This window comes from Heteronotia binoei, chromosome 21 (assembly GCF_032191835.1).
Source record: "Heteronotia binoei isolate CCM8104 ecotype False Entrance Well chromosome 21, APGP_CSIRO_Hbin_v1, whole genome shotgun sequence".
NCBI lineage: Eukaryota > Metazoa > Chordata > Lepidosauria > Squamata > Gekkonidae > Heteronotia > Heteronotia binoei.
In genome coordinates, this window is record NC_083243.1 from 37,417,898 (window position 1) to 37,444,754 (window position 26,857).

A 26,857-nucleotide genomic window follows, 5' to 3' on the forward strand; every position below is an offset into this window, starting at 1 on the left:
AGACGTATGTTTTAGAAGAGACACAATTGCTGGCCATGATAATAATATTTTATTATCATACAACCATATGAAAATAGGTCTGGATTTGTTCCATTTTATCTGTTTAAAGTTTGTGTTTTGTTCCAGCAATGATGAACCACTTGCCTCTGATTTATTTTCATTTATTATTTACAACAGCACTTCCATTATGCTTTTGTGCCTTACAATCTGTCCTTGTGCATACTTACCATAAAACCCTCCAAGATGGGCAGGTACTCTTCCCATTTCACAGACTAGGATACTGAAACCAAGAGACCCCTCTGTATTCAGAAATAAAACTAGCAGCTGCTTTACCCCAGGTGTGGCACTCCCCCTGGCCAGCCCTGAGGCCTGCCCTTCAGCTGGTGAGTGTCAGCTGCTCAGCCCACCCACCCCTAGGCCTCAGAATGGGGAGAGGTGGAGGTTGAACCATCTGGTTCCCCTCTCTCCCAGAGGTATCTATTCTCACAGACTAGGATCAGGATCCATTGCTTCCTCTTAGGTCTGTTCTGGGAACTGCCTTACACAGGTTAGGTTTGGTGCTTCCTCTTCCCTAGCCTCCCCAATCCCTGGCCCTCTACGTGGTCTGGGACAAGCTGTCAGAGCAGGACTGAGCTGGTTCCTTCCTCCCTGCTCTCTCCATGACAGGTCCCTCCTGGAGCTGCTTGTCACTCCCTGATTGGCTGGCCTGGGAGGTCTGACAGAGAGGAAATTCCTCCCAGGTAGGCCAGGCTGGCTTTCCCTCACCACTCCCAATCCCAGTGGTGTCTGTGCTACTTGTTCTCCCTCCTCCCCACTGGCCTCCTGCTTCATGTTGTGGTGCAATGCTACCACATCTGATGCTGAATCTTCTACTGCTGTTCTGGTCTTCTTGGGCTCCTGCTAAGCCCCTGCCAGCTACAGTGAGTTTGGGGCTGCCATTCTTACCTGTCTTGCAGCCCCTGTCAACAGCTTTCCACTTGGGCGTTACTCAGACTGGCAATGAGTCTCCATGGCCTCAGGCAGAAATCTTTCTCAGGCAATTCCTACTTGGCCCCAAATTAAAAATACACTGCTTTCAGGCACAATAACACAACAATAAGAATATTTTAATGACAGCCAGTCATACACAACAAAACACTAATTCCAAATATACATTCCTAATATATGGGAGAGAATCTTTCCCTGTGTAATTAGCATAGGCTTCAGCTACATATGAATGTTTGCGGTGATTCCCATACAAACACAAGTTTTTGTTTATAAGATTACAAACTCTTTGGAGCCTGCTTTGGCCCCACTCCAAAAGTGATAGCAATTATTAAGCCTGTAAGCTCTCTGGAGTCCAGGTTTAAAGTCCCATTTCAAAGTGATACCAAGACTATGTATTTATCCATTCATCTTGGACCTGATGAAGAATCAAAATGGTACACTTTGAATCGACCCACCGTTGTCCATATATGTGTCAATATATTTGGAATTCATTTCTGGAATTTGTGTATCCATATATTGGGAATGTATATTTGGAATTAGTGTTTTGTTTAAATGACTGGCTAAAATATTCTTATTGTTGTGCTGTTGTGCCTGAAAGCAGTGTATTTTTATTTGGATTCTCCACACTGCAGTCCATTGTTTTGATTAATTCCTACTTGGCAGCTGGTGGGGGAATCCTTGGTCCTCTCTGGAAGCTTCTGTCACCCGGAAGTGACATCGTACTGATGACACTCTAGTTTTTGGGCAAAACTCAAAATGTGACACTTTAGTTTTTGGGCAAAACTCTATGGTTTGTAGCTGATTTTACCATAGAGTTTTGGCCAAATACTAGAGTGCCACTGGCAATGTGATAACATCGCTTCTGGGTGATATCATCATGTTGCCTTTTGGGCCACTTGGGGGTGCCAGCTGGCCAGTGCCAGGGAAGCACCCTGCAAAAGTGGGGGTCTGGCAACCCTATTTTCAGGCTTGAATTCTCAAGGTTTCCACCAGAGTTGTCAGGGATTATTTCAGTGACAGAGCAGCACCTGGCCCCTTCCTGCTTGGCTGTCAAACCACTGAGGGCCAAACAATAAAATACCACATCTCCTCCAAATTTGGCTGGACCTAAAATGGTGCTGTGTCTACATGGAGGACTCAAGGATACAGTAGAAGAAGATGGATTTATATCCCGCCCTATACTCTGAATCTCAGAGCGATCACAATCTCCTTTGCTTCCCCCTCCCCCACAACAGACACCCTGTGAGGGAGGTGGGGCTAAGAGAGCTCTTACAGCAACTGCCCTTTCAAGGACAACTCCTACAAAAGCTATGGCTGACCCAAGGCCATTCCAGCAGGTGCAAGTGAAGGAGTGGGGAATCAAACCCAGTTCTCCCAGACAATAGTCCGTGCACTTAACCACTATACCACACTGGCTCTCAGTATCATCCAGTTGGGACCTAAGGCATCTCCCCCGAGAAGAAGAAATACAGCACTCATTCAGCAATGAAGAGTGACCTGTTCAGGAGGGGGAAAGGATATGGTTGTTGATTTTTTAAATGCCATAAGGGCTTTATGGTCAAAATGTTTTTAATATGTCATAAGGAATTTTTCCTCAAAAAACCATGATATAAGTATAATTAATAAACAAACATGCCAACTGCCTGTTCTACCACCAGGACCTCTGCTTTGGGATGACCCACTTGTTCTGACAGGCAGTTTTCCAATCACAGGCAAAGATCTTTCCCCACATCTACTACCTCAGATCCTTTCATTGGAGATGCCAAGAACTGAACATAATTTTTTCTAAAAGGTGAGGTTTAAGCATCACCCTCTGACGCACTCATCTGTTTTTCCTGCCCCTGCTTCTAAGTGCTTTGAAGCTTTTGCTGAGCCTAGAAACACTTTAAATTCTGGAGATACAATGGTTGCCTAGCTGTTTCCACGGGGATGCTTTTTAATACAATAAGATTACAAACTCTTTGGAGCCTTCCCATTTATGATGTTATTAATTGTGTTGATGAAAATGTTCCATTCTCCCTCACACCTGTTGAAAACTGATTAGAACCAATGCCACATTTATCAGCACATCTCACCCACCACAGTTCACACGTACCATGGTTTCACTTTATCCTAATCCTCCACCCATCCTTACTGTAAAAAGAAGTATCGGCTGAAGTAGCACAGCATCGGTGAGATGTGACCATGTACCAAACACATCCTGAATGAATGAGAGATCTCTGCACTCTTACTGGAGCAAAAAATAGTACAATATTAAAGACATACCTGCTTCAAACCTTATCTTCCAGTCTTTGCTGTTGAAGTTGCTATTGATGATTGTCCAGAATATGTCCGCTCCATGCGGAAGTGACAGAGCATGAAGAAGGAGAGGCACCGCTAATGAAGAAAGCTGGGAGAATTTGGATTTGACAACTCGCCATAAGCTGGAGAAGAAAGGCCAACCGAAGTTCATCAGTTCATCAGCTTTTCATAAATTATGTACAAAATGGCAATATAACTGTGTGGTGAAGCTAATGATCCTGCTACTTCAGGGAGTTCTTATTCCTTACTGGAAGGCACAACATCTTGGTCCCAAAGCAGTGGTCCCTCTAAGCTGAGTTAGTGTGAGCTAGTTCACAGTTTTTTAGCCTCTGGCTCACACATTTTTGTCTTAGCTCAGGAAAAATGGCCCCAGAGCAAACTAATTTATGCAGTAGGTCACAACTTTAATGCCAGTAGCTCACAAAGCAGAGTTTTTTCTCACAAGACTCCACAGCTTAGAGGTGGTATTGGTCCCATGACAAGATGATCATTTCCTGCTTCCTGTTAGTTACCTCTTCTGTTTTCACTGGGAAATTTATCTCAAGAGCAGGTGGGGCCATGGTATATTTTTCAAATGCCTGCTTTTGACCCCCAGCCCAGCTGTACCCATGATCCGGGGCTCAGGACTTCTGCCCCAAACTCAGACATAATGGTAACCACTGTTGCCACCTACAAATATCCAACTGGCTTTGCAAAAGCGAGCAGCTGACTAAGAGCCCATACCTGGCAATCAGCATATGATCCTGAATGTATGCTAAGAACAGGGGATGGTCCTTTCTTGCGATGTATAAACACTCCCCATGAAGACAGAGAATCTTCAAGCAGTTCAACATGTTAAAAAGGATATCTGGCTCTTCAAATCGAGCCATTTCCTGTGTGGAAGCAAACAAAACAAGCACATTCATTCCAACCAAAGTCCACAAGCCTTTATTCTACAAATTCTAAGAAAAGCAAGTCATCAATCAAAAACACAACTGACATTAACGTAACATAAGTCCCAAGAGAGAGGTGATTTAAGCCTCGTATGTGAAAGAAAACACTCTCTCATATTTTTCACCACTCCAAAGCTTAGGAGACAGCCAGACTAGTGTCATGGTTGAAGTGTTTCACCAGACTTGGGAAACTCACATTCAGATCCCCACTCTACCATGCTGGGTGACAGTAGGTGATGTGAAAACCCTGGAGAGCCATTTCCAGTCTGAGTAGACAATACTGACTTTTATGGACCAAGGGTCTGATTCAATATAAGGCAGCTTCATGTGTTCATGTGACCTTGGACCACTTGTTTTCTCTCAGCCTAACTTACCTCAGAGAGCTCTTGTGAGGGTAAAATGGAGGAGCAGAGACCAATGTACACCCCCCCCAATCTTCTTGGAGGAAGGATGGCATAAAAATGTACTTAATAAATAATAACTATTACCATAGAATACTAAGGCTAGAAGAGGTCTTCTAGGTCACCTAGTCCAGCCCCCCTGTTCAATGCAAGTAATCCAAACTAAGAAATTGGTTGCATTGTCAGACTACTCTAACCATTAGGAAATCCCTCCATATATTCAGCTGCAATCTACCTTCCTGTGGGAAATGTGTTGGATCTAGCCTTGCCCTCTGTAGTGGCACAGAACAATCCCTTGCCCTCCTCTATGCAACATCCCTTGAGGCAGCTAAAGAGTACAAGCATGTCCTTCCTCAGTCTGCTCCAGAATAAACATACCAAATTCCTTTCACTTTTCCTCATAAGATCGGTTTTCCTCACACTCCACCAATTTGACTGCCTTCCTCTGAACCAATCTGTCTACCTCCTTAACTTGACACCCACAACAGGACACAATATTCCAGATGAGGTCTAGCTAGCATAGAACAGAGGGGAACCATTACTTGTTATGACTTAGATACTACGGTTCTATTAACACAGCCTAAAATCACATTTTTCATTTTTGGCAGCTACGTTACACTGCTGACTCTTCTTCAATTTGCTGTCCTGTTATCCTTTTTCATGTGCAGTGCTGCCAAGGCCAGGTATCTCCCATGAGCACAGATTCAAAACCAAAATGGCCTTATTCCACACAACCAAATCCATAAACCCAAACCCAAATAATAACAAAAAAGATTAGACTTTACCTGCAATATTGTGTATATGAGCTTTAGCGTCACCGGGAGCTGCTGATAACAGAATTTCCTCTCGGTGTCATTTTTTATGGCTGTGGAAAAGCAACATATACAAAGGATCACAAACCTCTTGTTACAGATAAGTGAAGTCATGAACCAACTCTACAATTGTTGTTTTAATATTTCTAGGATAATACAGGGAACCACATCATTCTCATGATTTTGGAATCACCTTACTATGCTCAGTGACCTGGAAGCTTTCTGGCTCTCCACACAATGGCATTTCCACAACTGAAAGGGAGGTCCTGCCAATGTAAGAAAACCCTTCAGCTGATAAAATTATCACCACAAGTGTGTGTTATTAACTGGCTGTGTAACTCCACTGTGTTTCAGGTAGAGTGGTAATTGAGAGTCAGACAGGAACAATAAGGGACATATTAAACAAATATGTATCTCCTGGACACACTCACTCTGCTGAGTCACTTCCTATAGCTGTTCCCTGACACTCTATCTTCCCCTGTGTCGTTGAGTTATTCCTTCATCTGCTTTCCTAACTCAATTCCACATACATAGATACATCATCATCATCATCATCATAATTTTTTATTTCTATCCCGCCCTCCCCACCTTGGCAGGCTCAGGGCGGCTAACAACATTTTATAAAAACATACAGTGGTTAAAAAGCCTTTAAATTTAACAATATAAAACAGTAAACACTAACTTAACAGCATTAAAACAATCTAGTAAGTACAATTATTCAGCGGTATAGGTCTTCAAACCGCATTGGCGGATCCTTAATTGCCGATCTTCTTAGCAGTCCAGGTGTGCACGCTTAAAAAGGGCGGTCTTGCAGGCCCTGCGGAACTGATCAAGGTTCCGCAGGGCCCGCACCTCCTCGCAGGGCCCGCCATACAGTGTACACCACTGAAGTCCTATGTTAGTTTAGAAGTTTCCTTTTGGTACTACTTTGTAGCACTGAATCACTGGGCATCATCTAATATGAGTCATACCCAAAGTTAAAACAGATGAGATGCTGGGAGATTCTGGACTGGATCCTCCCACAGTTTTAAAACGATAATATCCACATAAGAACCCAGTTAGGGTGACCCAGTTAGGGCCACCCACAGGGAAGAGGGACTTACCTCTTCTCATCTACTCAACCCTCATCACAATGTGGGTTCACCAATCAAAACAGTCCCCAAAAATGGGTGGGGGGGAACCCTACCTTTCACCATCTTTCCCCTTCACCCCAGGGCAAATTATAGCACAGAACTGAGAAATTTTTGTTAATGTTACTGAAACTTAGACTTCTCTTGATACTTCTGAGATATTTCACCTGAGGAGAACTTTCTCAATGCTTTGGATTTTTCTTTAAATCATTTTTTTAAGTGTCACATTAGGACAGAGCAGAATTGTCTTTTTACAGTGTTAGTACTGCCACCAAAACTCTTTTCAGTTTTCATCGCCAGATGTTTCACATGAGAAGGAGATCCCAAATCTGATTTGAATTTCACTTTAGGTAAAATTCCAGAATGATTGTGAAGACTGTGATATGTGAAACAGCAAAACTGTAGTTTACCACATCTGGGAGTCATCTGATATTGTTAAAGTGCTATAAGAGGCAGGGCTCTAGGCAGGTAAAATGCTGGCTCATCTTCATGATACCATAACCAATGGTTGGGGAAGTCCCCATGTAAGTTTTCTAGATTTTTTTTTAACATGGTTCTCAAATATACAGTTGCATAAAAAATGAACACTGTGTGCTTCAGTGAAAGAGATCTCATAATGAATATGTTTTCTGCTGATAATTGTCTCGTGAAACCCAAACTTTTTTTTTTTCTTAACCTGAGGGGAGAGAATGAGGGACAATTGTGAGGGCAATAAGCAGGATCAGGCATTTTGCAACTGGATTTTTACTGTGTAAGAACAGCAAAAATTCAGTTGCAAAATGCATTATTTAGTGTAGTGTCAATGCATTCATTGACTAAGGCTGCAATCAACTGGATAAACAGGACTTCTGAAAAGACCTTTAGGCTGGGTCCTTAACAGTGATATTTAAGTAGATTTATGCCCTTCTAAGCCCATTGATTCCAATGTATGTCCTTCTTATCTTGCACTGCAAGTGTTTGAAAAGACAACTGAAGGCATTCATAAACACCATAAAATCTAGGTGGCTCTAAAAGCAACAGTTTTGAAACACAAGCTCGTCCACCTCCACTCTACCTGTATTTCCTGTTGTCTCTGTGTGGTTTCCTGGGTTTTCTCCATGCTTTGGTGCTGATTTCTTCTCTTCTTCCCCTTCAGTTCCTATAATGAACTCCGGTCTACTGTATAAAAGACTGTCCTCAAGGTTATCTGTAGGTTCCTTTAGAAGAGAACAAGGAGTCATATTAATCTCTTGATGGATGTCCACCTTTTCATGTTCTAGGCCAAACATTTTAAGTTTGACCTAGGATTACCATCAGATCTGGAGAAAAATACCTCATTTCTTTAAGAGAGGGTAAATGAATGGAAATCCATAGCTGAAGTAAATAACGTTGCCCGGTATAGAACATCTCATTAAGCCTTTGTTAAAGGGATGCAAATTCTTTTGTCCAGGAGTGTTGGCAACCACAGCTTGTAAACAGGGACCTGCTAATTTGATCTTTGTATCCTCGTGCTTAGTAGCTTTAGAACCAAAAATGTAAAAAGCTTCAATGTATTGCAGGCTGGGATTCCACTATGTACCCAAACAGTCCTGTTCAGTCCGGAGTCATGCCTAGAAGCTGTTTCACGGGGAGAATTAAATCCAGCCCATGTGCTGCTTCCAGTTCCTAACAGGAGTGCTATCACTGATTTTTTTTTTCCTTAGAGGGCAATAAGCAGGATCAAGCAACATTGGTGCATATGGCTCCTCATCCAACTGGGAGCCTTTTTTGAAACTAAACATTTATATGTTTAGCTGGATGAGGACTGTAGGGTTTCAAGCAATCTGCTTCTAATAACTGTGCAGTCTTAGCACATCCTCCTTTTATTTTTGGCATGAACACTTGCACTTCAGTAAAAGAGACACCAAAAGTACTACCACTGATCTAGGCCAGACCTTTTCAAATACTACACTGATGCATACCAAGAGCCTCTCAACTGCATGTGAAGAAAGGGAGCATGTACAAGCTGTGAAAGTGTTTCACGCAGAAGTTGCTGATCTGCATTAGAGACAGGAGACTGTCTCTATGCTGGTCATGCCAAAAAAAACGGGACTTGGGACTTAGACTCTAACCATGAAACTGTAGACTAATAGGGTGTAGTCCCTGGAAGAGCTTCCCAATCCCCAGGTCCCAGCAGGGGATCCTCCAGTTTTACAGGCTTCCCCCTGCCCCCAGCCTGCTCGCTGGGGGGTGGGGTGGGGAAGCCCCACGCCCACAGCCACCATGTACCTCTAGAGCTCCGGCAGGTTTAGAAACCTGCAAACAGGTCCCGTTTTAAAAAGTGCTTGTGTGTTTCTGTTGTTTGTGTGCCTTTAAAGTTGAGCAGGAAACAGGAAGCACTTCATGGGGAAGGGTCAGCAGCAGCTTCTATTTGTTTTGCTTTCGTTTTCAGAGCAAGTAACCAGACCCAGTAAATATGTGTGGGTGAGAGAGAGAGAGGGAGGGAGGGTTGCCAATCCCCAGGTGAGGGCAGGGGATCCCCCAGTTTGGAGGCCCTCTCCAAATGTCTACTGGGCACTCTATTATTTCCTATGGAGAACGATTCCCATAGGGAATAATGGGGAATTGATCCACGAGTATCTGGGGCTCTGGGGGAGGATGTTCTTTGAAGTAGAGGCACCAAATTTGCAGCATAGCATCTGATGCCTTTCCTCAAAACACTCTCCACGTTTCAAAAGGATTGGACCAGGGAGGGCAATTCTATGAGCCCCCAAAGAAGGTGCCCCTATCCTTCATTATTTCTAATGGAGGGAAGGAATTGAAAAGGTGTGCAGTCCCTTTCAATGTGATGGCCAGAACTCCCTTTGGAGTTCAATTGTACTTGTTCCAACCTTGCTCATGGCTCCACCCCCAATGTCTCCTGCCCCCACCCCCAAAGTCTCCTGGCTCCACCCCCAAAGTCCCCAGATATTTCTTGAATTGGACTTGGCAACCCTAGAAGAGGGGCTTAGACTTTTCATAGAATTAATGCTTTCTAACTGTATTCTGAAATTGTACTAATGTTATCTAATTGCTTTGCCTTTCTACCTCTATTTTAAGCCTTCTGTCCAAAGCTTGGAGTCTAATAAAGTTTATCTGTGTAGCCTGGAAACCTAATTTGTTCATATGTATGAGTTTCTGAAAACTACAGGTTGTTTGAGTTACTGAGGGTACAAAAGATGTACACAATAAATCCCGCCTCAGTACTATCTGAGATCCTCCTGATAACACGCAGTTGCTATGATGTTTGAACAGGGGCAGCACATATATTCACCGTGTAGAAACAGCTGCAATATGCACTAACGTATCTGTGGATTTTTCAGTGTTTGCATTCATTGTCTCTCAAGGCTGTAAGTTCATTGTAGATACATCTAGCTGAAGAACAGTGCATGCACATGAAAGCTTATACCCAGAATTACACTTTGTTGGTCTTAAAGTTGCCACTGGACTCAAGCTTTGATCTATTGCCCCTGTTCACATAACACAGTAGCCATGTGTATTGTAGTGGGGGGGATCGTGGGTACAGCATAGTTGATAGGCTCCACGTACATGACACCGTAAAGTCTGAAAAGGTTTCATTCTATCCCTCTTCCCTCTCATAGCTTCTCACTAGAAAGGATGAGTACAAGCTCACTATCTGCTGACCGTGGTCAATGGAAGTTCCACTGGGTTTCTGAGGGTTACCACTGCATATTTCACATTCATTATTCACATGGCTTGTGCCACAACCCATTCCAACATCCTGGGACATGTATCTATGATTGCAACCAAGGGGGTTGAGCACCTGCTTTATAAGGAAAAGCTGATGGTTTGGGGGGGCGCGGGGGGAGGAATCAGGGAAAGGGAATGATAGGGATTTATAGAATTATGATGTAAAGAAACTGGGAAAAGAGGTTTTTTTCCCCAGACCTATAATACTGGAACTCACCAGCATCCAATGAAATTAATGGACAGCAGGTTCAGGACAGGCCAAAGGAAGCACTTCTTAACTCAAAGAATGGCTTATAGATGTTGCTACTATGTGATGTGATAACAGCCACAAGTTTTATTTGCCTTAAAGCGGGAATAGACTGATTAATAGAGGATAGGTCCATCCATGGCTATTAGGCGTGATAACTAAATGGAACCTCAGTGTTCAGCCTTCTGAATAACAAGGCTGGGGGAAGCAATAGAGGGAGGTATTGGACTCTGTGGGCCTACTTTGTGGAGCATTTGGTTGCTCTCTGTGAGAAACAGGATGTTGGACTAGATGGGACTATTGGTCTGATCCAGCACTGTTCTCCTGTGTTTGCAAAAATATGGGTTTCACGTGCATACTTTACACTGTTGAATGTGCACTAATAACAAATATAATCTGTAATGTGAGTCTACAGTAGACACAAGTATTTTTACCCTGACATTTATTGCCTCGCTTACCACTAGCCGAATTTCTTCTTTAGGGGCCAGTCTCTCCAGCAGTTCACAAGCCAACTGATAGCACAGGATACTAGACTGGCACAGGTTACATTCAGTCGCCTTTTCATCTTTTTGGCAAGTGTGAGAGCCACCCCAGGGGGCTTGGAACACATTGCATATGATGGAAATTATGTCTTTAGAGATGTTGTTTTCTAAGCCCAAGGTAATGCCATCATCTTGCAATTCCATCTGAAAAACAAGTTTCAAAGAGGATCATGAGCAGTGTTCCCTCTAAGCTGAGTTAATGTGAGCTAGCTCACCATTTTTTTGGCTGCCAGCTCACACATTTTTGTCTTAGCTCAGGAAAAATGGCAGGAACTCATTTGTGCAGTTCTACACAAAAAGCCCAGCAGGAACTCATTTGTGTATTAGGCCACACCTCCTGATGCCAAGCCAGCCGGAACTGCATTCCTGCTCAAAAAAAGCCCTGCCAGTAGCTCACAAAGTAGAATCTTTGCTCATAGGACTCCACAGATTAGAGGGAATATCGATCATGAGTGAAAACAAGCATTGACACAAGATAAAACCAGAGGCAGTCATCTGCTAGAGTTGCCTTCTCCTTTATGGACAAAAGTTCTAGGCCTTTTAAATTTGCATAGCATGCACAAAATCCCTGGGAATAAATTGTCTTGTCAAGCAGCTTCTAAGGGCTAATAGTTGAAAAAGTCACAGTCTTATATAAGGGGGGGGGGGGGGAGGGTTCTAGAAGGACACAGGGAGAATAACCAGAAAGACAAATTCAGAAACAGAAAAGATAGTTCCTGGGTTACAGCTAGCACACTGATTGCTTTTGCACAAAGCCCTCTTGAACATATAACAATGCAAGGCTGTAGCCAGCAAAGGGGGGGTCACAGGGGTGATGCCCCTTATAGAATCTATAGCACCCAAACCCAATCTTCCCTTTCCCTGAAAGGTAAAGATTAGGGAAGACTGGGTGGGGGTGCTGCAGATTCTATAGGGGGCACTGCTCCTGTGCCCCCTCTGCTGCCTTTGGCTCTATAATGATGTCTTTTAGCCAGTCAGACAACAGGCTGATCTAGTCCTGTGCTGTCTACTCTGAGGGACAAAAAAAAAAAAGCAGACATGCACTGGGGCTTCTGTTTCTGGGACTCTTGGTAACTGTGTACCATCTTAAGAAGAAGACTGCAGATTTACACCCCTCCCTTCTCTCTGAATCAGAGACTCAGAGCGGTTTATAATCTCCTATATCTTCTCCCCCCACAACAGACACCCTGTGAGGTGGGTGGGGCTGAGAAGGCTCTCACAGCAGCTGCCCTTTCAAGAACAACTCCTGTGATAGCAATGGCTAACCCAAGGCCATTCCAGCAGCTGTAAGTGGAGTAGTGGGTAATCAAACCCAGTTCTCCCAGATAACAGTCTGCACATTTAACCACTACACCAAACTGGCTCTTAATTTTCAGGCATGCATGCAGGGGTTCAATTTGGCTGCTTGGGGAGAGAGGTTTCATTCTTGTACCCATAAATTTACACCAGCAAGGCAAGCAGTGGTTCCCTATGACTGTTTCAAATCAGGAAAATGGTGCAGGAGAAAGGCTCAGACACCCTCCCCCAATCCAAATTGAACTGCTGCATACCTGAAAATTGTTTAATCAATAGGAGCTCCAAACATGGCCACAGCTCCTTCTTAGCCTGAATCCAAGCTGGAAGGAATTGCATTCAGAACTTCAAGAAGCCAGATGTTTAGATTGGTTGCTACAGTCCTAACCCCTAATTGGATGTTTGTCACTTCTTGAGCCACCCATTAAATGCAATTTACAATATCCCTGGTTGACATTCAAAATACTTGTTCCTTGCATTGACCTGAGCTAAAAAGTGGGCAGTATATATGCTAAAAGTGGGGCAGAGTTGTAAAGCTGCAGTACTGCTGTCCAAGCTCTGCTCACAACCTGAGTTCGATCCCAGCAGATGCTGGGTTCAGGTAGCCGGCTCAAGGTTGGCTCAGCCTTCCATCCTTCCAAGGTCAGTAAAATGAGTACCCAGCTTGTTGGGCGGGGGGAGTGTAAATGACTGGGGAAGACAATGGCAAACCACCCCATAAAAAAAAAGTCTGCCATGAAAACATTTTGAAAGCAACGTCACTCCAGAGTTGGAAACAACTGGTGCTTGCACAGGGGATTACCTTTACCTTTATATATGCTATATATGTTTCAGTCACACTTAGCAAATGCAGAATCCACCATGTTTTCAACATGTAAAAAACCCCAACCGTCTGGCCATTATGGTAATGGAGACCTTCTGGTTTTCCTCTTCTCTTCCTATCACCAATCAGTGGGGGGGAAATAACTAGTAAAGTGGTGTTGGTGGAAAACCACAGAGTTTGGGCCCAATTGCCAATGTGATGTTCCTTCTGGATATTCATGGGAAGAGACATCACTAGAGTAATGTGACATCAGTCCAACTCTTCCCTGCACCACTCCTTCTTCCACTGGTTGCTGGCTGATAGCTGACAACCTTAGATAAGAAACAGGAAGCTAAATCTAAGCTGACTGTAAGGAATTGAACATAGCTTCAGCATGCTAGTAAGGCCAATTATGGACTGGCAAAGCAATAGTTACTTTGGGTATTTGGGGGATCATTAAGAAAAACTGAAATCTTCCAATCATAAAGTAGGTCAATTGTGACATCCATTTCTGATGCACTTTAAGTCCCTGAATGTTTCTTTTGCAGTCACCTGTTTCAAGATGAGGTCAAACATCAGAATGAAACAATTCAAATTCATCTCATCATCATCACAATCAAAGTCAATAGTCCTTCCTCCTCCTCCTCCTCCTCCACCACCACCACCACCACCTCCTCCTCCTCCAGGGTGCCCAAAGTTTTTGTATGGGCTACGGAAGGGACTGCGCATGGAACTGCGGAACGGACTCTGAAACGGACTTGGGAATGGGCTCAGGGTATTATGCTGAACCCTGCGTCCAGGATCAGAGGCAATGCTCACCTGGAAAAGTAAACAGAATTTGTTAAAATGCAATCAAAATGCAAAAAACACCCACTAAACCAAAACTATTTAGATAGATCCAGGTGGGCAGCCGTGTTGGTCTGAAGCAGTAGAACAAAGCAAGAATCAAGTTGCTCCTTTAAGACCAACAAAGTTTTATTCAGAATGTAAGCTTTCATGTGCTAGAAGATGAAGTGTGCTTCTAGCACACGAAAGCTTACATTCTGAATAAAACTTTGTTGGTCTTAAAGGTGCACTTGACTCTTGCTTTGTTAAACCAAAACCGGTTCTTGCATCCTTGTTTAATATAACACAAACGAACAATCAGAAACACAGGCAGCATGGTTGCCAACTGACTAAAAAAACCCCAGCATGACCTACTCCTCTCCTTACAGAAATCAGCAGATGAAGAACTTCATAGCATGGAGGGAAGAAGTCATAAGCAGGTGATATTGCCAAAGAGCAGAGACCAGTTAAAAAAAAGTTGGATAAACTATTTTAAACATCTTTAAAAGACCTGATAAAATATTTTAAAAGGGAACAGTTATTGGACACACACTGGAAAAGTCAGGTGCACCAAGATCATATCAGAATAAAAAGAACTGCTACTTAAAATTAAATCCCACTGCATTCAAAAGAGACTACTTCTCAGGATGTGTGGTCAGTATTACACTTTTAAATGTTCAGGTGTGCATTCAGCCTCACTTATTTTTACAGTTAAACATATTGGATCATGTCCATCATTTTTTGTGAGGGACGTGCTTTCTCTCTGACTGGAAAAAATACATGGATAATGTATTACCCTTCGTGCTGCAAGATTCCCAGTTAGTTCACTGACTCTTGACTTCCTCTGATTCGCCAGTTCTTTCACAGAATTAACCCCATCTGAAAACATGCTGATCAGCAACTGAAGAGGAACCACGATGTCTAATTCAGATAACACCTGAAAACAAAGCCAGAGAGATTCTTAGATCTGTGGGATCCAGAGGTAGAATTCTAGCAGGAGCTCCTTTGCATATTAGGCCACGCACCCCTGATGGAGCCAATCTTCCAAGAGCTTAGAAGGCTCTTTTTTGTAAGCTCCAGGAGGACTGGCTACATCAGGGGGTGTGGCCTAATATGCAAAGGAGCTCCTGCTAGAATTTCACCCCTGGTGGCACCAAACAGTTCAATATAAACCCAAAACTTTATAGCCTGGAGGTAGATTAGTGACAGAATACACAAGCTCAGGTTCCATCCCTGCCATCTCCAGCAAAAGAATGTCAGAGCCAAGCCAGATGAGATGGTGTCCTCCTGGGCCCCTCAAGGATGCTTCCTTTTTCCAACCAAGAAATATTTCAGGTTAGACCAGTATAGTGCGTAACATATAAAATGAACATCATCATACTGTGCCCTGGTGTCCAACAGAACCAGAGCTGGGCACAGCTCAACATTAGGAAGAACTTCCTGACTGTTACAGTGGTTCTTCAATGGAACAGGCTTCCTCAGGAGGTGGTGGGCTCTCCTTCCTTGGAGATTTTTAAACAGAGGCTAGATGGCCATCTGACAGCAATGAGGATCCTGTGAATTTAGGGGGAGGTATTTGTGTTTCCTGCATTGTGCAGGGGGTTAGACTAGATGACCCTGGAGGTCCCTTCCAACTCTATGATTCTGTGACTAGAGCCCAAGTGCCAACACAAGGAAATGCTTCACATCCTTGCTTGACTCACATGAACCAGTTTTTGCACATTTATGGCTGGGAGTCGTTCTGAAACACATGAGTAGCTTTGCCAATTTGGGGGTGGAAAGCTTGTCTGTGCTAAAGCACAGCATAGCAATGGATTTACCAAGCCACCTAATCTCTGCCTGAAAAGGCAGCTCTAAAGGGCAGTTAGCATTAAGGGGTCCAGATTTTAAGAAGGTCTCAAACAACATCAAGAGCATCTGGAGGCTTCAACTCCTTCAGGGTGGGCTGCAATTGCTTCCTCACGACACACTAGGTAAAAGTGACACTCACATGAAGCCACAGCAAAGCTTGCTCTTGCACTGAAGAAGGATACCCTGTGAACCGGCAGCTTATGAAGCCAAACATCTCCTCCATGGAAAAGGGAAGTGGGCACAACTCGATGTCAAACATTTTGCTGCAATATTAAAACATGAAGGCTGATCACCAAGTACTTTTCATAAGGTTCAAGAAAGGCAAAACTCTTAATCCTTAAAGAAAAGTCTCTGTGCTGTACTATATCCAAGGTCTATGTCAACATAAGCCAAATATAAGTTAGTCTAATGGGTTTCCTTTACTCATTTGGAATGATACTTGTATAAACCAAAACAATTGATCTTCCACTTTCTTGATCTTAGATTTTAATTGTAAGCCATTTTGAGCTCTTGTTGATAAAACATATGGAGCAGAGGTCAATCAGTGGCTATTAGCCACAGGGTATAGATGGAACTCTCTATTAGGGGCAGTGATATTCTTGGTGCTGGGAGGGGGAACAACAGTGGAAGGGCTTCAAGTGTCCTGGCCCCACTAGTGGACCTCCTGATGGCACCTGTTTTTTTGATCACCATGTGACACAAAATGTTGGACTGGATGGGCCATTGGCCTGATCCAACATGGCTTCTCTTATGTTCTTACGTTCATGGTAGAAATTAAAAAAGCTAATGCAAATATATAGCCTGTGAGCCAAGCTCCCCTCCCTTTCCCAAAACAATGTGCTATACTATGGCAGGTTAGGGTGTGAACTGGAAAAAACTTGCATGGATCAGTTACAGTGCAAAGGTTTCAACAGCCTCCAAAAAGCTTTCTGTTGTATGGTAGTATTCCTTTGTAAGTTTGACAACTGACATTCCAGCACCAAAGAGATAGCTGGGGAGTCAGTCAAGACCTGGGACTTGGCAAATGGATTTTTGCTCCGCATTTGAACTTCCTGATATTTAAACCAGACGAATCTGAAACCTAAAGCCTTCAGTTTATGAAAGCTGTCATTCATTACTGGAGCTCAGGTACAAAAATTGAAAAGTTCCCATCTGTTCTGACTCACCTTAAGACTTCCCTGAATTCCTTAAGCTGATTGTCTGGAACTTCAGTCCGGATGGCTTCCAGCCACTCAGGCATGATACAATCCCACACAGGTTGGTTGATTACATTATATGGGATCAAGCACAGAATTCTATTCAGCCCTTCCTTTAACTGTGTCACGGTGCTACAGGACTTGTCCCAGTATCCACCCACCTGAGGGCAATTCCAGGAAAAACAGTTCATTAATGACTCATTCTTTCAAAACAAGGCAGGATTACAATGGCTCACTCACACATTTCATTTTCTCATTTCTCAATTCAAAACTCAAGCATAACTGGACACGTCCAATATTCATACATTCAATTTTTGCCAAATTAGTGCTTCGCCTCTACAAAAAAGACATGGCTAATTTTCTCACCCTTGCAAATTCCATCGGTTTAGGAAGGAGGCACATCACCATGACATCAAAGCGCACGTCACACACCGTCTTCAGCCACTTGGTGACAAACTGGGGTTTGAGTTTCTCCACTAGGCTGCCGACTTCATCATCCATCATGTATGCTGTAGAATGGAACCACTGAAAGACCATGCTGACAAGTCGGGCCAGACTCTCTGTGGGAGTGTTCTCACTAGGAGTGCAGAGGCTCACCTAGAAAACAGGTTTGGTTTGGATTTCAGAACCTCTGTTTTTGCAAGTTGCACCGAGAGTAACAAGAGAAAAAGACCAGTAATGGAGACCATGGGGAAGGGATAAGTGATATAAATCTCTGGGGAAAGATTTATGTCTATTTTTTTTTTTTTAAGAGAGAGAGCATGTAGCATTTTTAGCTCTGACCTGGATAGCCCAAACTCATCCTATCTTAGATGCTAAGTTAGTATTTGGATGAGAAACCACAAGGAATATTAGGGTCACTACGCAAAGGCAGGTAGTGGGCAAACCATCTTTGAGATTTCTTGCTGCGAAAACCCTGCAGAGTCACCATAAGTCAGCTGTGACATGATGGCAAAACAACAACAAAAACAGAGTCATTTACAACTTCTTAGTCTTATCCCTAGCCATAATGGTCGCTTGTGACAGGGGTTTGATCTGCACTTGTTTTGCTCCCTCTAGTGATCGATTTGATATTATATCAGTTTATATCCAGAATTAAAATTGCAGTTTAAAACTGCAGGGAGACATACTGGACATTTAAAAAATGTAATTTCAAATTGACCACTAGATGGAGCAAAACAATTGCAAAACAGGGGAAAACCTCAAAACAACCGTTTTCGCACACAGGTCACCTTGCAGTCACAATCCTGTTCCCTCCGCAGCGTCTGGTAGGATTTCCCACCATCTGCGCCGAAGTTACAGGAAGTGCCGCAACTTTTGCATAGCAAACGTAAACCGCTAAAACCCAGTTTACGTTTGCTACGCAAAAGCCGTGGCACTTCCTGTAACTCCACCGCAGATGGTGGGAAATCCGACAGACGCTGCGGAGGGAACAGGATTGTGACTGCGAGGTAAGCTGTGTGCGAAAAAGGTTAAGAACTTACAAGTGAGGAAAACGAGAATGCAGAAAAGCCATAGATTGCCAAACAAAATGAACAACTGGTCTGATCGTCAGGTGCTTTTTGTGTTCTTATACTACCCAACGCTGTGTTGAAGGGGAAAGAGAGACCCACGCAGCCAAGAAAAGGTATGAGCCCTTCTCCTGGAACCAGTATGTACATCCACCAGCTTATCTTAAATTATGTTTCTTTTGCAAGTATTTTTTTAAAATGCCAGTTCTCTGGCAGCAGGCAGAAGCCCATGAAATCAGTGGATCCACCACCCCACCCCCACCTGGGGACTGGCATCCCTAAAGGGGTTGTTTTGGCCCATGTTTTGATTGAAGTTCATCTAAAATTGTTGAAAACTCATCCTCTGCTGTGGATTGGGCTATTATTGATGCTTGGAAATTGGAAGACATTTTCAGTTTTGTAAATAATCTTGTGCTGCAACATGATGGGTGAAACCAACTTTTCTATTTATCTGTCCAGCCTTTCCCAGAAAATCAAGGCTGTGTAATGTGGACTTATTTTAAGCATACCAATTTTTCCTCCCTTGGGATATTAATAATCTGCTATTCTCACAGAGCTCAGCAATTTGACTCTCCAGTTTCATGACATGAATCTTGATATTCAGATGAATCAGAGTCATCCAATGTCTCATGTTCCTTCATTCCTGACTTTTCTATTCCCATGTGTATAACCTTCCAATTTGTGTTACTAAGGCTGTAATGATCACATGTTCTTTCAGTAACCCCTACTGAATACAGGCACTGCAGTTACAAGCTGAACATGCATTGCATCGGGCCATGCAGCAGAAATGAAATAACTTTCTGGAAATTTAAGAATGTGTGATAGAGCTGTCACTGCCAGCAGTGTATACACTGATTCTCCCCAGGATTTCTTTTGTATCAGGAACTCCTTTTTACATTAGGCCACACACCCCAGATGTAGCCAGTTCTCCAAGAGCTTACAGTAGGTCCTGTAACAAGAGCCCTGTAAAGTCTTGGAGGATTGGCAACATCAGGGAGATGCGGCCTAATATGCAAAGGAGTTCCTGCTACAAAAAAGCTCTGATTATCCCAATATGGGTTCATTTTCTAATGCTACTAGCGCTACTAGAACTTGTGTCACAAGGGAATGTCTTGAAAAACTGCCATCTGTACATTATCAAACTCTTTTAAATTCTACTACTCTAGGTTGCAGGGCTCTCCAATAAATTCCACATATTTATTTAGAAAAGGCTTCCTCTCTAAGGTCAGTTCTGTAAGTCCTAGATATGATGAAGGTGGTCCTAGACTTGCTCAAGGTAGACCTAGTCCTAGACTTCTCAAGGTATCTTACAAGCTAAAAAAGAGAAAGCGAGAGAGCAAAAAGTCATTAAAATTATCAAACCATAAAAACCCAGCCATTAAAAAGCTGGCCAGAATGTTAAATATTTAGTAGCCAAAAGTATCTTCATAAAACTGTCCTCACTCTGACTATAAGCAGACTGTAAAAAAAAAACAATTTTAAAAAGCGAAAACCCCTAAATTAAAAGCCTGGCACCTAAAAGAGAGTAAGATAGGAGGCAGGCATGCCTCAAAGTAGAAGGCATTCCAAATCTGAGGTGCCACCACTGAAAAAGTCCTGTGTATTGTGTCTGTTTTCTACACTCCTCGCCTCTGCAGTGGGGGGCACAGACAACAAGAACTGGAAGGCAGATCTTAAATGACAGGCTGGGCAATATGGAAAGAGCTGGTCCTTCAAAATAACTCAGATATAATGAAAATGTCTGTAGAACTGAAAGAAGAGGGGAGAAAGAGAAATGAGAAACAGCCAAGCACACTTACCAAGAACCAGATTCCAAACTGGCTCAGGAGGCGCTGGTCATGCTTGTCATCATCTTTGTTATCAAAGTCAGTGTTGTCCAATGAATGATGTGAAGAGGAGAGGCCCAGTTGTCTCCTCCGGTTGAGTTCGTACTCTCTTTGTTCCGCGTGAAACTCTGCCTCTTTCAACAAGCTATAAAACAAAAGCAAGGGGACTCTATGAATTCATGCTCCCATCTATCCATCTTCTTCCAAGTTGCTGAGGGCTATTTTGTCAAGCCTTTCTGTAATTTCAGTGATCCTGACAGAGAGTTTAGTCTGAGAAAGAGAATGACTGAACTAAGCTGAGTGGCGATTTGAAACCATTTCTCTTAGATCCTCTAACCTGCAAGCTTATTGAACCTGCGGGCACTTACAGAATTTTAAGAACAGGTAGTGGGCATGGGGAGGGCGGCATCCTGGATCCCCAATCTGCTGCTGCCGCTCAACAGGCTGCTAGGAGGAGATGGGAGGTGTTCAGCTCCACACCCAGGCCTTGAATTCAGCAGGAGCTCACAGGAGCACAGCTCCTGAACCTTTCTGAGGGTTCCCCCTCCTCCTCCCCACCTTGTCCATTGAATAGTAGGTGCAGCTGCATAACAATCCCTGGATGAGCTCCACCACCTATTTTTCTACAAAGTGACTCCTGTCCACACCAATGCATGATATCACTTCTGGCATAAAACCAGTAGTGATATCATTCTGTACATGCAACACTCTATAGTTTACCCAAGACTCTGTGACTTTGAGTGAATTCTAGAGTATCACTTCCAGAAGTTGCAAATTCAAATCTCCTCTTCTTAGGAGGTATTATTAAGAAAGGGGTCTCAAGTTATTGGTTGTCTTTTAGTTAAGATACTGTTAAAAGGTGTATATAACTGACCTGGATAGGACAGGCTAGCCAGATCTCATCAGATCTTGAAAGCCAAGCAGGGTTAGCCCTGGCTAGTATTTGGATGGGAGACCTCCAAGGAATACCAGGGTCATGATGCATAGGCAGGCCACAGTAAACCGCCTCTGAATGTCTCTTGCCTTGAATGACCCTACAGGGTCACCATAAGTCAGCTGACTGACTTGACAGCAAAAAAAACCCCCAAGCTCTTTACTTTGTAAGCCAGTCTGGTCAGAAGTGGGAAAGAGGGCCTGGAACTTACATGGAGGGAACTGCTAATTTCTTTGCAGGTCCAAGCTAAAGATAAAGCATCCAGCACTTAGAAGCAGCAGAAGGAAATAAATACTCTGGATTTCCTTTTCTTTGTTTTACTGGGTTCCACATGTAGGATTGGCCCCTGTTCAGAAAACCCATTCTGAAGGGTGCTGAAGATCCTCTGTTTACAAAGTTTGTTATGTTCATAGCTCTAGTGTCTCCACTATACATGTGGCTGCTAAACTGCTACATTTTCAAGTTTATGATAAATTATGTTATTTTGGAAAATGTACTGTCTTGGATATCACCTTGAAGAAATTTCATAATTGCCTGACAAGCCACAAAGGATGCTGTCTTTCTTGACTTGAACCACTCCCAATACTCCACTTAAAGGAATTTAGGAAAGGGATTTATTTAGCCAGGGCTCAGCTGGGTTACACAAGCATGGCCCTGCCAATTGTACATAAACAAAACATTGCAGGCTTTGATACATTCCTGCAGAACAGCCAGAACAGTTCCACATGGGGCAGAAAAAGCTCTCAGGTAACAGCAACAGAAAACAATTCTGGAGACTGTCCAGAATACAGTAGAAAAGAAGCCAGTTTAAATCTGATACTGTTAATCTAAATGAAATAGATTGTCTTTCTCTACTTATTCAGTATCTTCTGAATAGCACAGTGAAAGGGAAAACTACCAGTTCCATTGACAATTATGCTCTTTTTTTTCCTTTTGTAGATTGCAAATGCTGGGGCTACCATTTTGATGGAGAGGCCAAAAAGGAGTGAGGCTTTTTAACCCATTTTCTTCCCCTCCACAAATTCCGACCTCCAAGGTTCTAGGGAGATATTGTCCTGATGTCCTAGTGTCCTGGCCCCACTGTTGGACCTCCTAATGGCGCTTGGGTTTTTTGGCCACTGTGTGACATGGACTGAATGGGCCATTGGCCTGATCCAACATGGCTTCTCTTATGTTCTTATTGCAGAACTGTGATTAAGAAAGTGAGCTGTGACTTCAGACTTCAAATTGGGGAGAGCCATGGCTGAGACCTGATTGAGCTGCTGCCAACTCAAATGAACAGTATCAAACAAATGGACCGTCTGAGGCAGCTTTCTGTTCACATGCTTTTATCTCCAATGGGAGTGGGAGCGTATTTTCCCCCAGTGGCAGCAAAAACGTGTTGGAGGTGGTGTTTTGAGGGGGAAAGAACAGTACGGAGGGAGGGTCAAAAAGCCTCACTCCCTCATGAAGATTTTTGTAATAAAGAAAATGTTTGTTCTGGGCCACATGGCCTTTATTCTATAGACTGCTGGTTATGTCTATGTGAGCTTTGGTGTAATGTGTTTTCCCTTTTTATATGACCCCTTTATGTATAACCTCTGTAAAGGCGCCTCTCTCTAGTGTTCTGAGGTGATGTGTGTTAAGCTGCCTCCTTGCCTTCCTTATTTTCACCACCATCAAAGGTTCTCACTTTAGATTTCTTACTCAACCCAAAGAACAGGATGGTTTAGTTATATTTGATAGAATGACAAAACAGTCAGCACATAGGGGTAGCTCTGATGTAAAAGGGTATCCTTTACTCTAAAATAAACAGTTGTTCTTCATAAACATGAATAGAATGTATTTATAAACAGGTGAAAGGTTTCTGTATGGTTAATAAGTTTAATGGTCTCAAATAAGTACAAAAGCGTAATGGTTCCTTAAATAGGCCTAGCCACACATATTTTCTCACTTGTAGCCCAGGCAGACTTATTTTCCTCAGTTGCCACTTAGGCTCCTAACTTCTGTGCAGACCTTATCTTCTTCACTTGCTACTTAGGTCAATCATTTCCACAAAGCTCAACTTCTCAACTTGCAACTCAGACTAATAACTTCCACAATGAGCTCAGATTTCTCATCCTACAGCACCTCACTCAACCTTCCAGCCCCCATCCCTTTCTTAATCTAAAGGCCTACATTTTAGAACACAGCCAGGTACATTTAAAACATAGAAATAAAACACACAAACAGTATTTACATGGCAAAACACCACATTTTGTTTTCTTTTTCAATATATTAGCTGAAGTACAAAATGAAGCCAATGAAACAATGTTTAGGTGCCAGATGGGTTTGCCAGTCCCAGGTTCCTGCAAGGAATTCCCCAGTTTTGCAGGCTTCTCCCCACCCCAACAGCTACCATATGCCTTTAGATCTCAGGCAGGTTCAGAAGCTTGCAACTGCTTGTTTTGAAAGGGGTGTGTGTGTGCCTTTAAATCTCAGTGAAACTGAAGCAGCAGGGGGGGTAAGGAGGAAAAGCGACATGTGTGTGAGAGAGATGAAGCCAGAGAGCCCGTTTTGCATTCCTTTCAGAAGCTGTTTGTGTAATAAAAGGGACAGTAAAGAGTTAACTAGAATCTGAGTACGGGATAGAGGAAAACTGCACACCCTAGATCTCTCTCTCTCTCTCTCTCCATAAATTGGTTGAAATACAGCAGATTGTTACATTCAGCAACTCTGGTGAGTAAAGCTACCTACACCATTGGCCCAGGGAGATCACAGAAGTGTGGGCATGCAAACGGTTTATTTTGGTTGCTTTGTGAGTGAGTGAGTGTGTGTGTGTGAGAGAGAGAGAGAGTTCACTTTCATTGTAGTGGAAGTGCAGCTGCTGTGGAACCATTTAAATGCAAAAAAGAGGAGGAAAAAATGAAGACTGTATTCAGGAGAACTGCACTGTTACATTTTTTAATTTATTTATCTTTAAGAAAAGGCAAAGCCTCCCAGCTCCACCCCCAAAGTCCCAAAATATTTCCTGAATTGGACCTAGCAACCCTAGTTCCAGTCCTAATTTCAATTATTTCTAATATGTGTTTGGAAATGAAATGACTAAAATATATAGCTTTAATATGGAAATATGTGTCTAAAATGGAATGGCTAAAATATACAGCTTTCAGGGTTTCATCCAGCCATTTTACTGGCAATTCCTCATATCCCGAGTACCTCAGAAGGGCCTGAGAAAATTAACCTATGCATACAACACAATTTTTACCTGAATGTAACATGCATAAAGGAGAGACAGAGGAATACAACTTGTTTCTGTGCGTTAATTTCTCTTGAGCAGATTACCTGATGACAGCTTCCACAGTACAAACAAGCTCCTCTGCCCCACACTCTCGAGTGTTAATGGGGGGAGGTGATGTCTGATAGAGATGAGTCTCGGCAGTTGCCCCAACTTCACTGCTGTGATGGTTTGAGTGGCATCGTTTACAATAGCGCACTGGCCTGTTCCCATGGCGACCACAGCAGCCAGCCGAAAAGCATGTAACAACAGCCCTCCTCACATGCGAGCTGCAGTTCTGGAAAGAAATACATGTAATTAAACCATGAGTGGACAGAAGGAGGAATCCATGAATTAACACTCAAAGAATTAACCACAAACAGATAATTCATTCCCTCAGAATGGGTTGGAAGGCAGCTGGTAGAAGGACCAGAGGGTGCATGGAAGCAGAGTATAAAAGCTGGGTCAACAGGAAAATTAGTGGTTGCCATTCTGTTCAAGTCAGGTTCAACAATTTAAAAAAACCAGGCTCCGTATTTGTCCTCGTTGACACATTCTGTTCCTTCTGTTTTGGCCTCTTTTCATGATAAAAGGGCTGTGAAATGAGATGGATGACATACATTCAGATGTTCAAGAACTACAATCAGATCTGCCAGCTCTTTAAGATTCTGTTAAGAGCAGCCCTTGAGTGAAAATGATTGGATCAAGACAAAGGGAGGCAGGAGGTTAACTCATTCCTCCCAGCACTGTTTTCCTCAGGTTATCTCTTCACATGCCACCATATGTATTCTTCCATATACTGAATTATGAGGGTTTTTTTCCTAGGTCTTAAATTATCCTTGAAATCTGCCTTCATTTCTACAGACCTTGTGTAGAAGTAATCATGTCTAGAATGCACTCAATCTGAAGTGTACAAAGTCAAATCAATGACAACAAAACTGTATGCTGAATATCCACCCCAAACAATCAAAAGTACAGCAACATCCACATATTTCAGTAATGTTCAATGAATTCTCCTTCTAAAGAACCATAATTTCTTCTCAGCTGCTGCAATGATCGACACAGAAATGAAAAATTTTGCACGGCACGTGACGATGAGATGAAATCACAGACACAAATTCTGAATGATGATGTTCCATCACACATATGGAGCAGTCTTACCTTCTTTTGACATATAGCAGAAATTTCAGCTGTAAGGGGAAGGTAAATGGAATATCAAAGCTGTTACAATCACTCCTGTATTGTACGTATTAGATGGATTGATCTGAAAGGGACTTTTTAAAAGTGTGAAAGAAAATGTAATTCTAGGATGGTGAGATTGTGTTACAGCTGGGTCTTTTTTGTTAAGTAAAAGAGAAGTAATGCTATAAACAGAGCTCCTCTCATATTTGAGGTCTTGTAAAATAAGACACAGATTTGTAAGTACATCTTCGAAGCTAAGCAGGTTTGTGTTTAGCAAGAATCTGGATGGAAATCAGGTTCCTGTAGAAGACACCTAGCAACAGTTCCCTGCTTCTCATTTGCATGGAAATGTTACATGGTGCTAACTTGATAAGCTTGGTCAGGAAGCTAGAGAATTCATCAGAGGAATATGAGCCAGTTATATTCAGGATATATGTGAGGTAGGAAGGTTTTCCCTCTGACCTGGATGGTCCAAGCTAGACTGATCTTGTGAGATTTCAGAAGCTAAAATGAGTCAGCCCTGGTCAGTACTTGGATGGGAGACCACCAAGAAAATCTAGGGTTGCTTTGAAGAGCCAGGCAATGGCAAACCACCTATGAAAGGGTCTTGCCTTGAAAACTCTACAGGGTCACCATAAATTGGCTGTGACTTGACAGCACTTTTCACCCACACACACACCCACACACACACACACAGAGGAAGGCTTGAATAAGTAGAGTGTGTTGAAGTTTCAAGAACAGAAATGCAACCAAATCTGATTTTTCTATCTAACCATCAATAAATTGGTAGGGCCATCACCAGAGGAAATCTACTGGATGGGCAACCAGGGTTCACCACAACCTAAATAATTCTTAGGGTATGCATTATGAAAACAATAAAACTGGTGCCACGGACAATGTTATGATTTTCCTTCAAACCCAGCATAATCTGTTCAGAAAAAACCCAGAGAGACACATCCAGGTAAGCAGCTGTGGATCTGAAGCAGTAGAACAAATTTTGAGGCCAGTGGCATCTTTAAAACCAACAAAAGCTTATTCAAGGTATGAGCTTTTGTGTGCAGGGACACACACAGAGGCAGTCAATATACTGATTCTCTGAAAAAGTTTTAATTCTACATTTTTTTTCAGTAACTACAGCTCAC

General features: G+C 42.8%; 1 protein-coding gene across 5 annotated transcripts in view; it reads right to left on the reverse strand.

The window, feature by feature from the left end:
• UNC79 (unc-79 homolog, NALCN channel complex subunit) overlaps nt 1-26,857 on the reverse strand; it is a 160,987-nt gene that overhangs the window by 91,571 nt on the left and 42,559 nt on the right. For 4 of the 5 annotated variants that reach the window (XM_060261829.1, XM_060261828.1, XM_060261827.1 and 1 more), the window contains exons 11-23: nt 25,695-25,723; nt 24,602-24,831; nt 20,338-20,509; nt 17,394-17,624; nt 16,998-17,188; nt 15,971-16,094; nt 14,777-14,917; nt 13,708-13,974; nt 10,977-11,204; nt 7,618-7,759; nt 5,407-5,486; nt 4,012-4,160; nt 3,253-3,410 (exon numbers count right to left, since the gene is read on the reverse strand). In XM_060261829.1, the coding sequence (XP_060117812.1) occupies nt 3,253-3,410; nt 4,012-4,160; nt 5,407-5,486; nt 7,618-7,759; nt 10,977-11,204; nt 13,708-13,974; nt 14,777-14,917; nt 15,971-16,094; nt 16,998-17,188; nt 17,394-17,624; nt 20,338-20,509; nt 24,602-24,831; nt 25,695-25,723 (2,142 nt within the window). The remainder of the gene's footprint in view (nt 1-3,252; nt 3,411-4,011; nt 4,161-5,406; nt 5,487-7,617; nt 7,760-10,976; nt 11,205-13,707; nt 13,975-14,776; nt 14,918-15,970; nt 16,095-16,997; nt 17,189-17,393; nt 17,625-20,337; nt 20,510-24,601; nt 24,832-25,694; nt 25,724-26,857) is intronic. The other variant, XM_060261830.1, reaches the window with a different exon arrangement.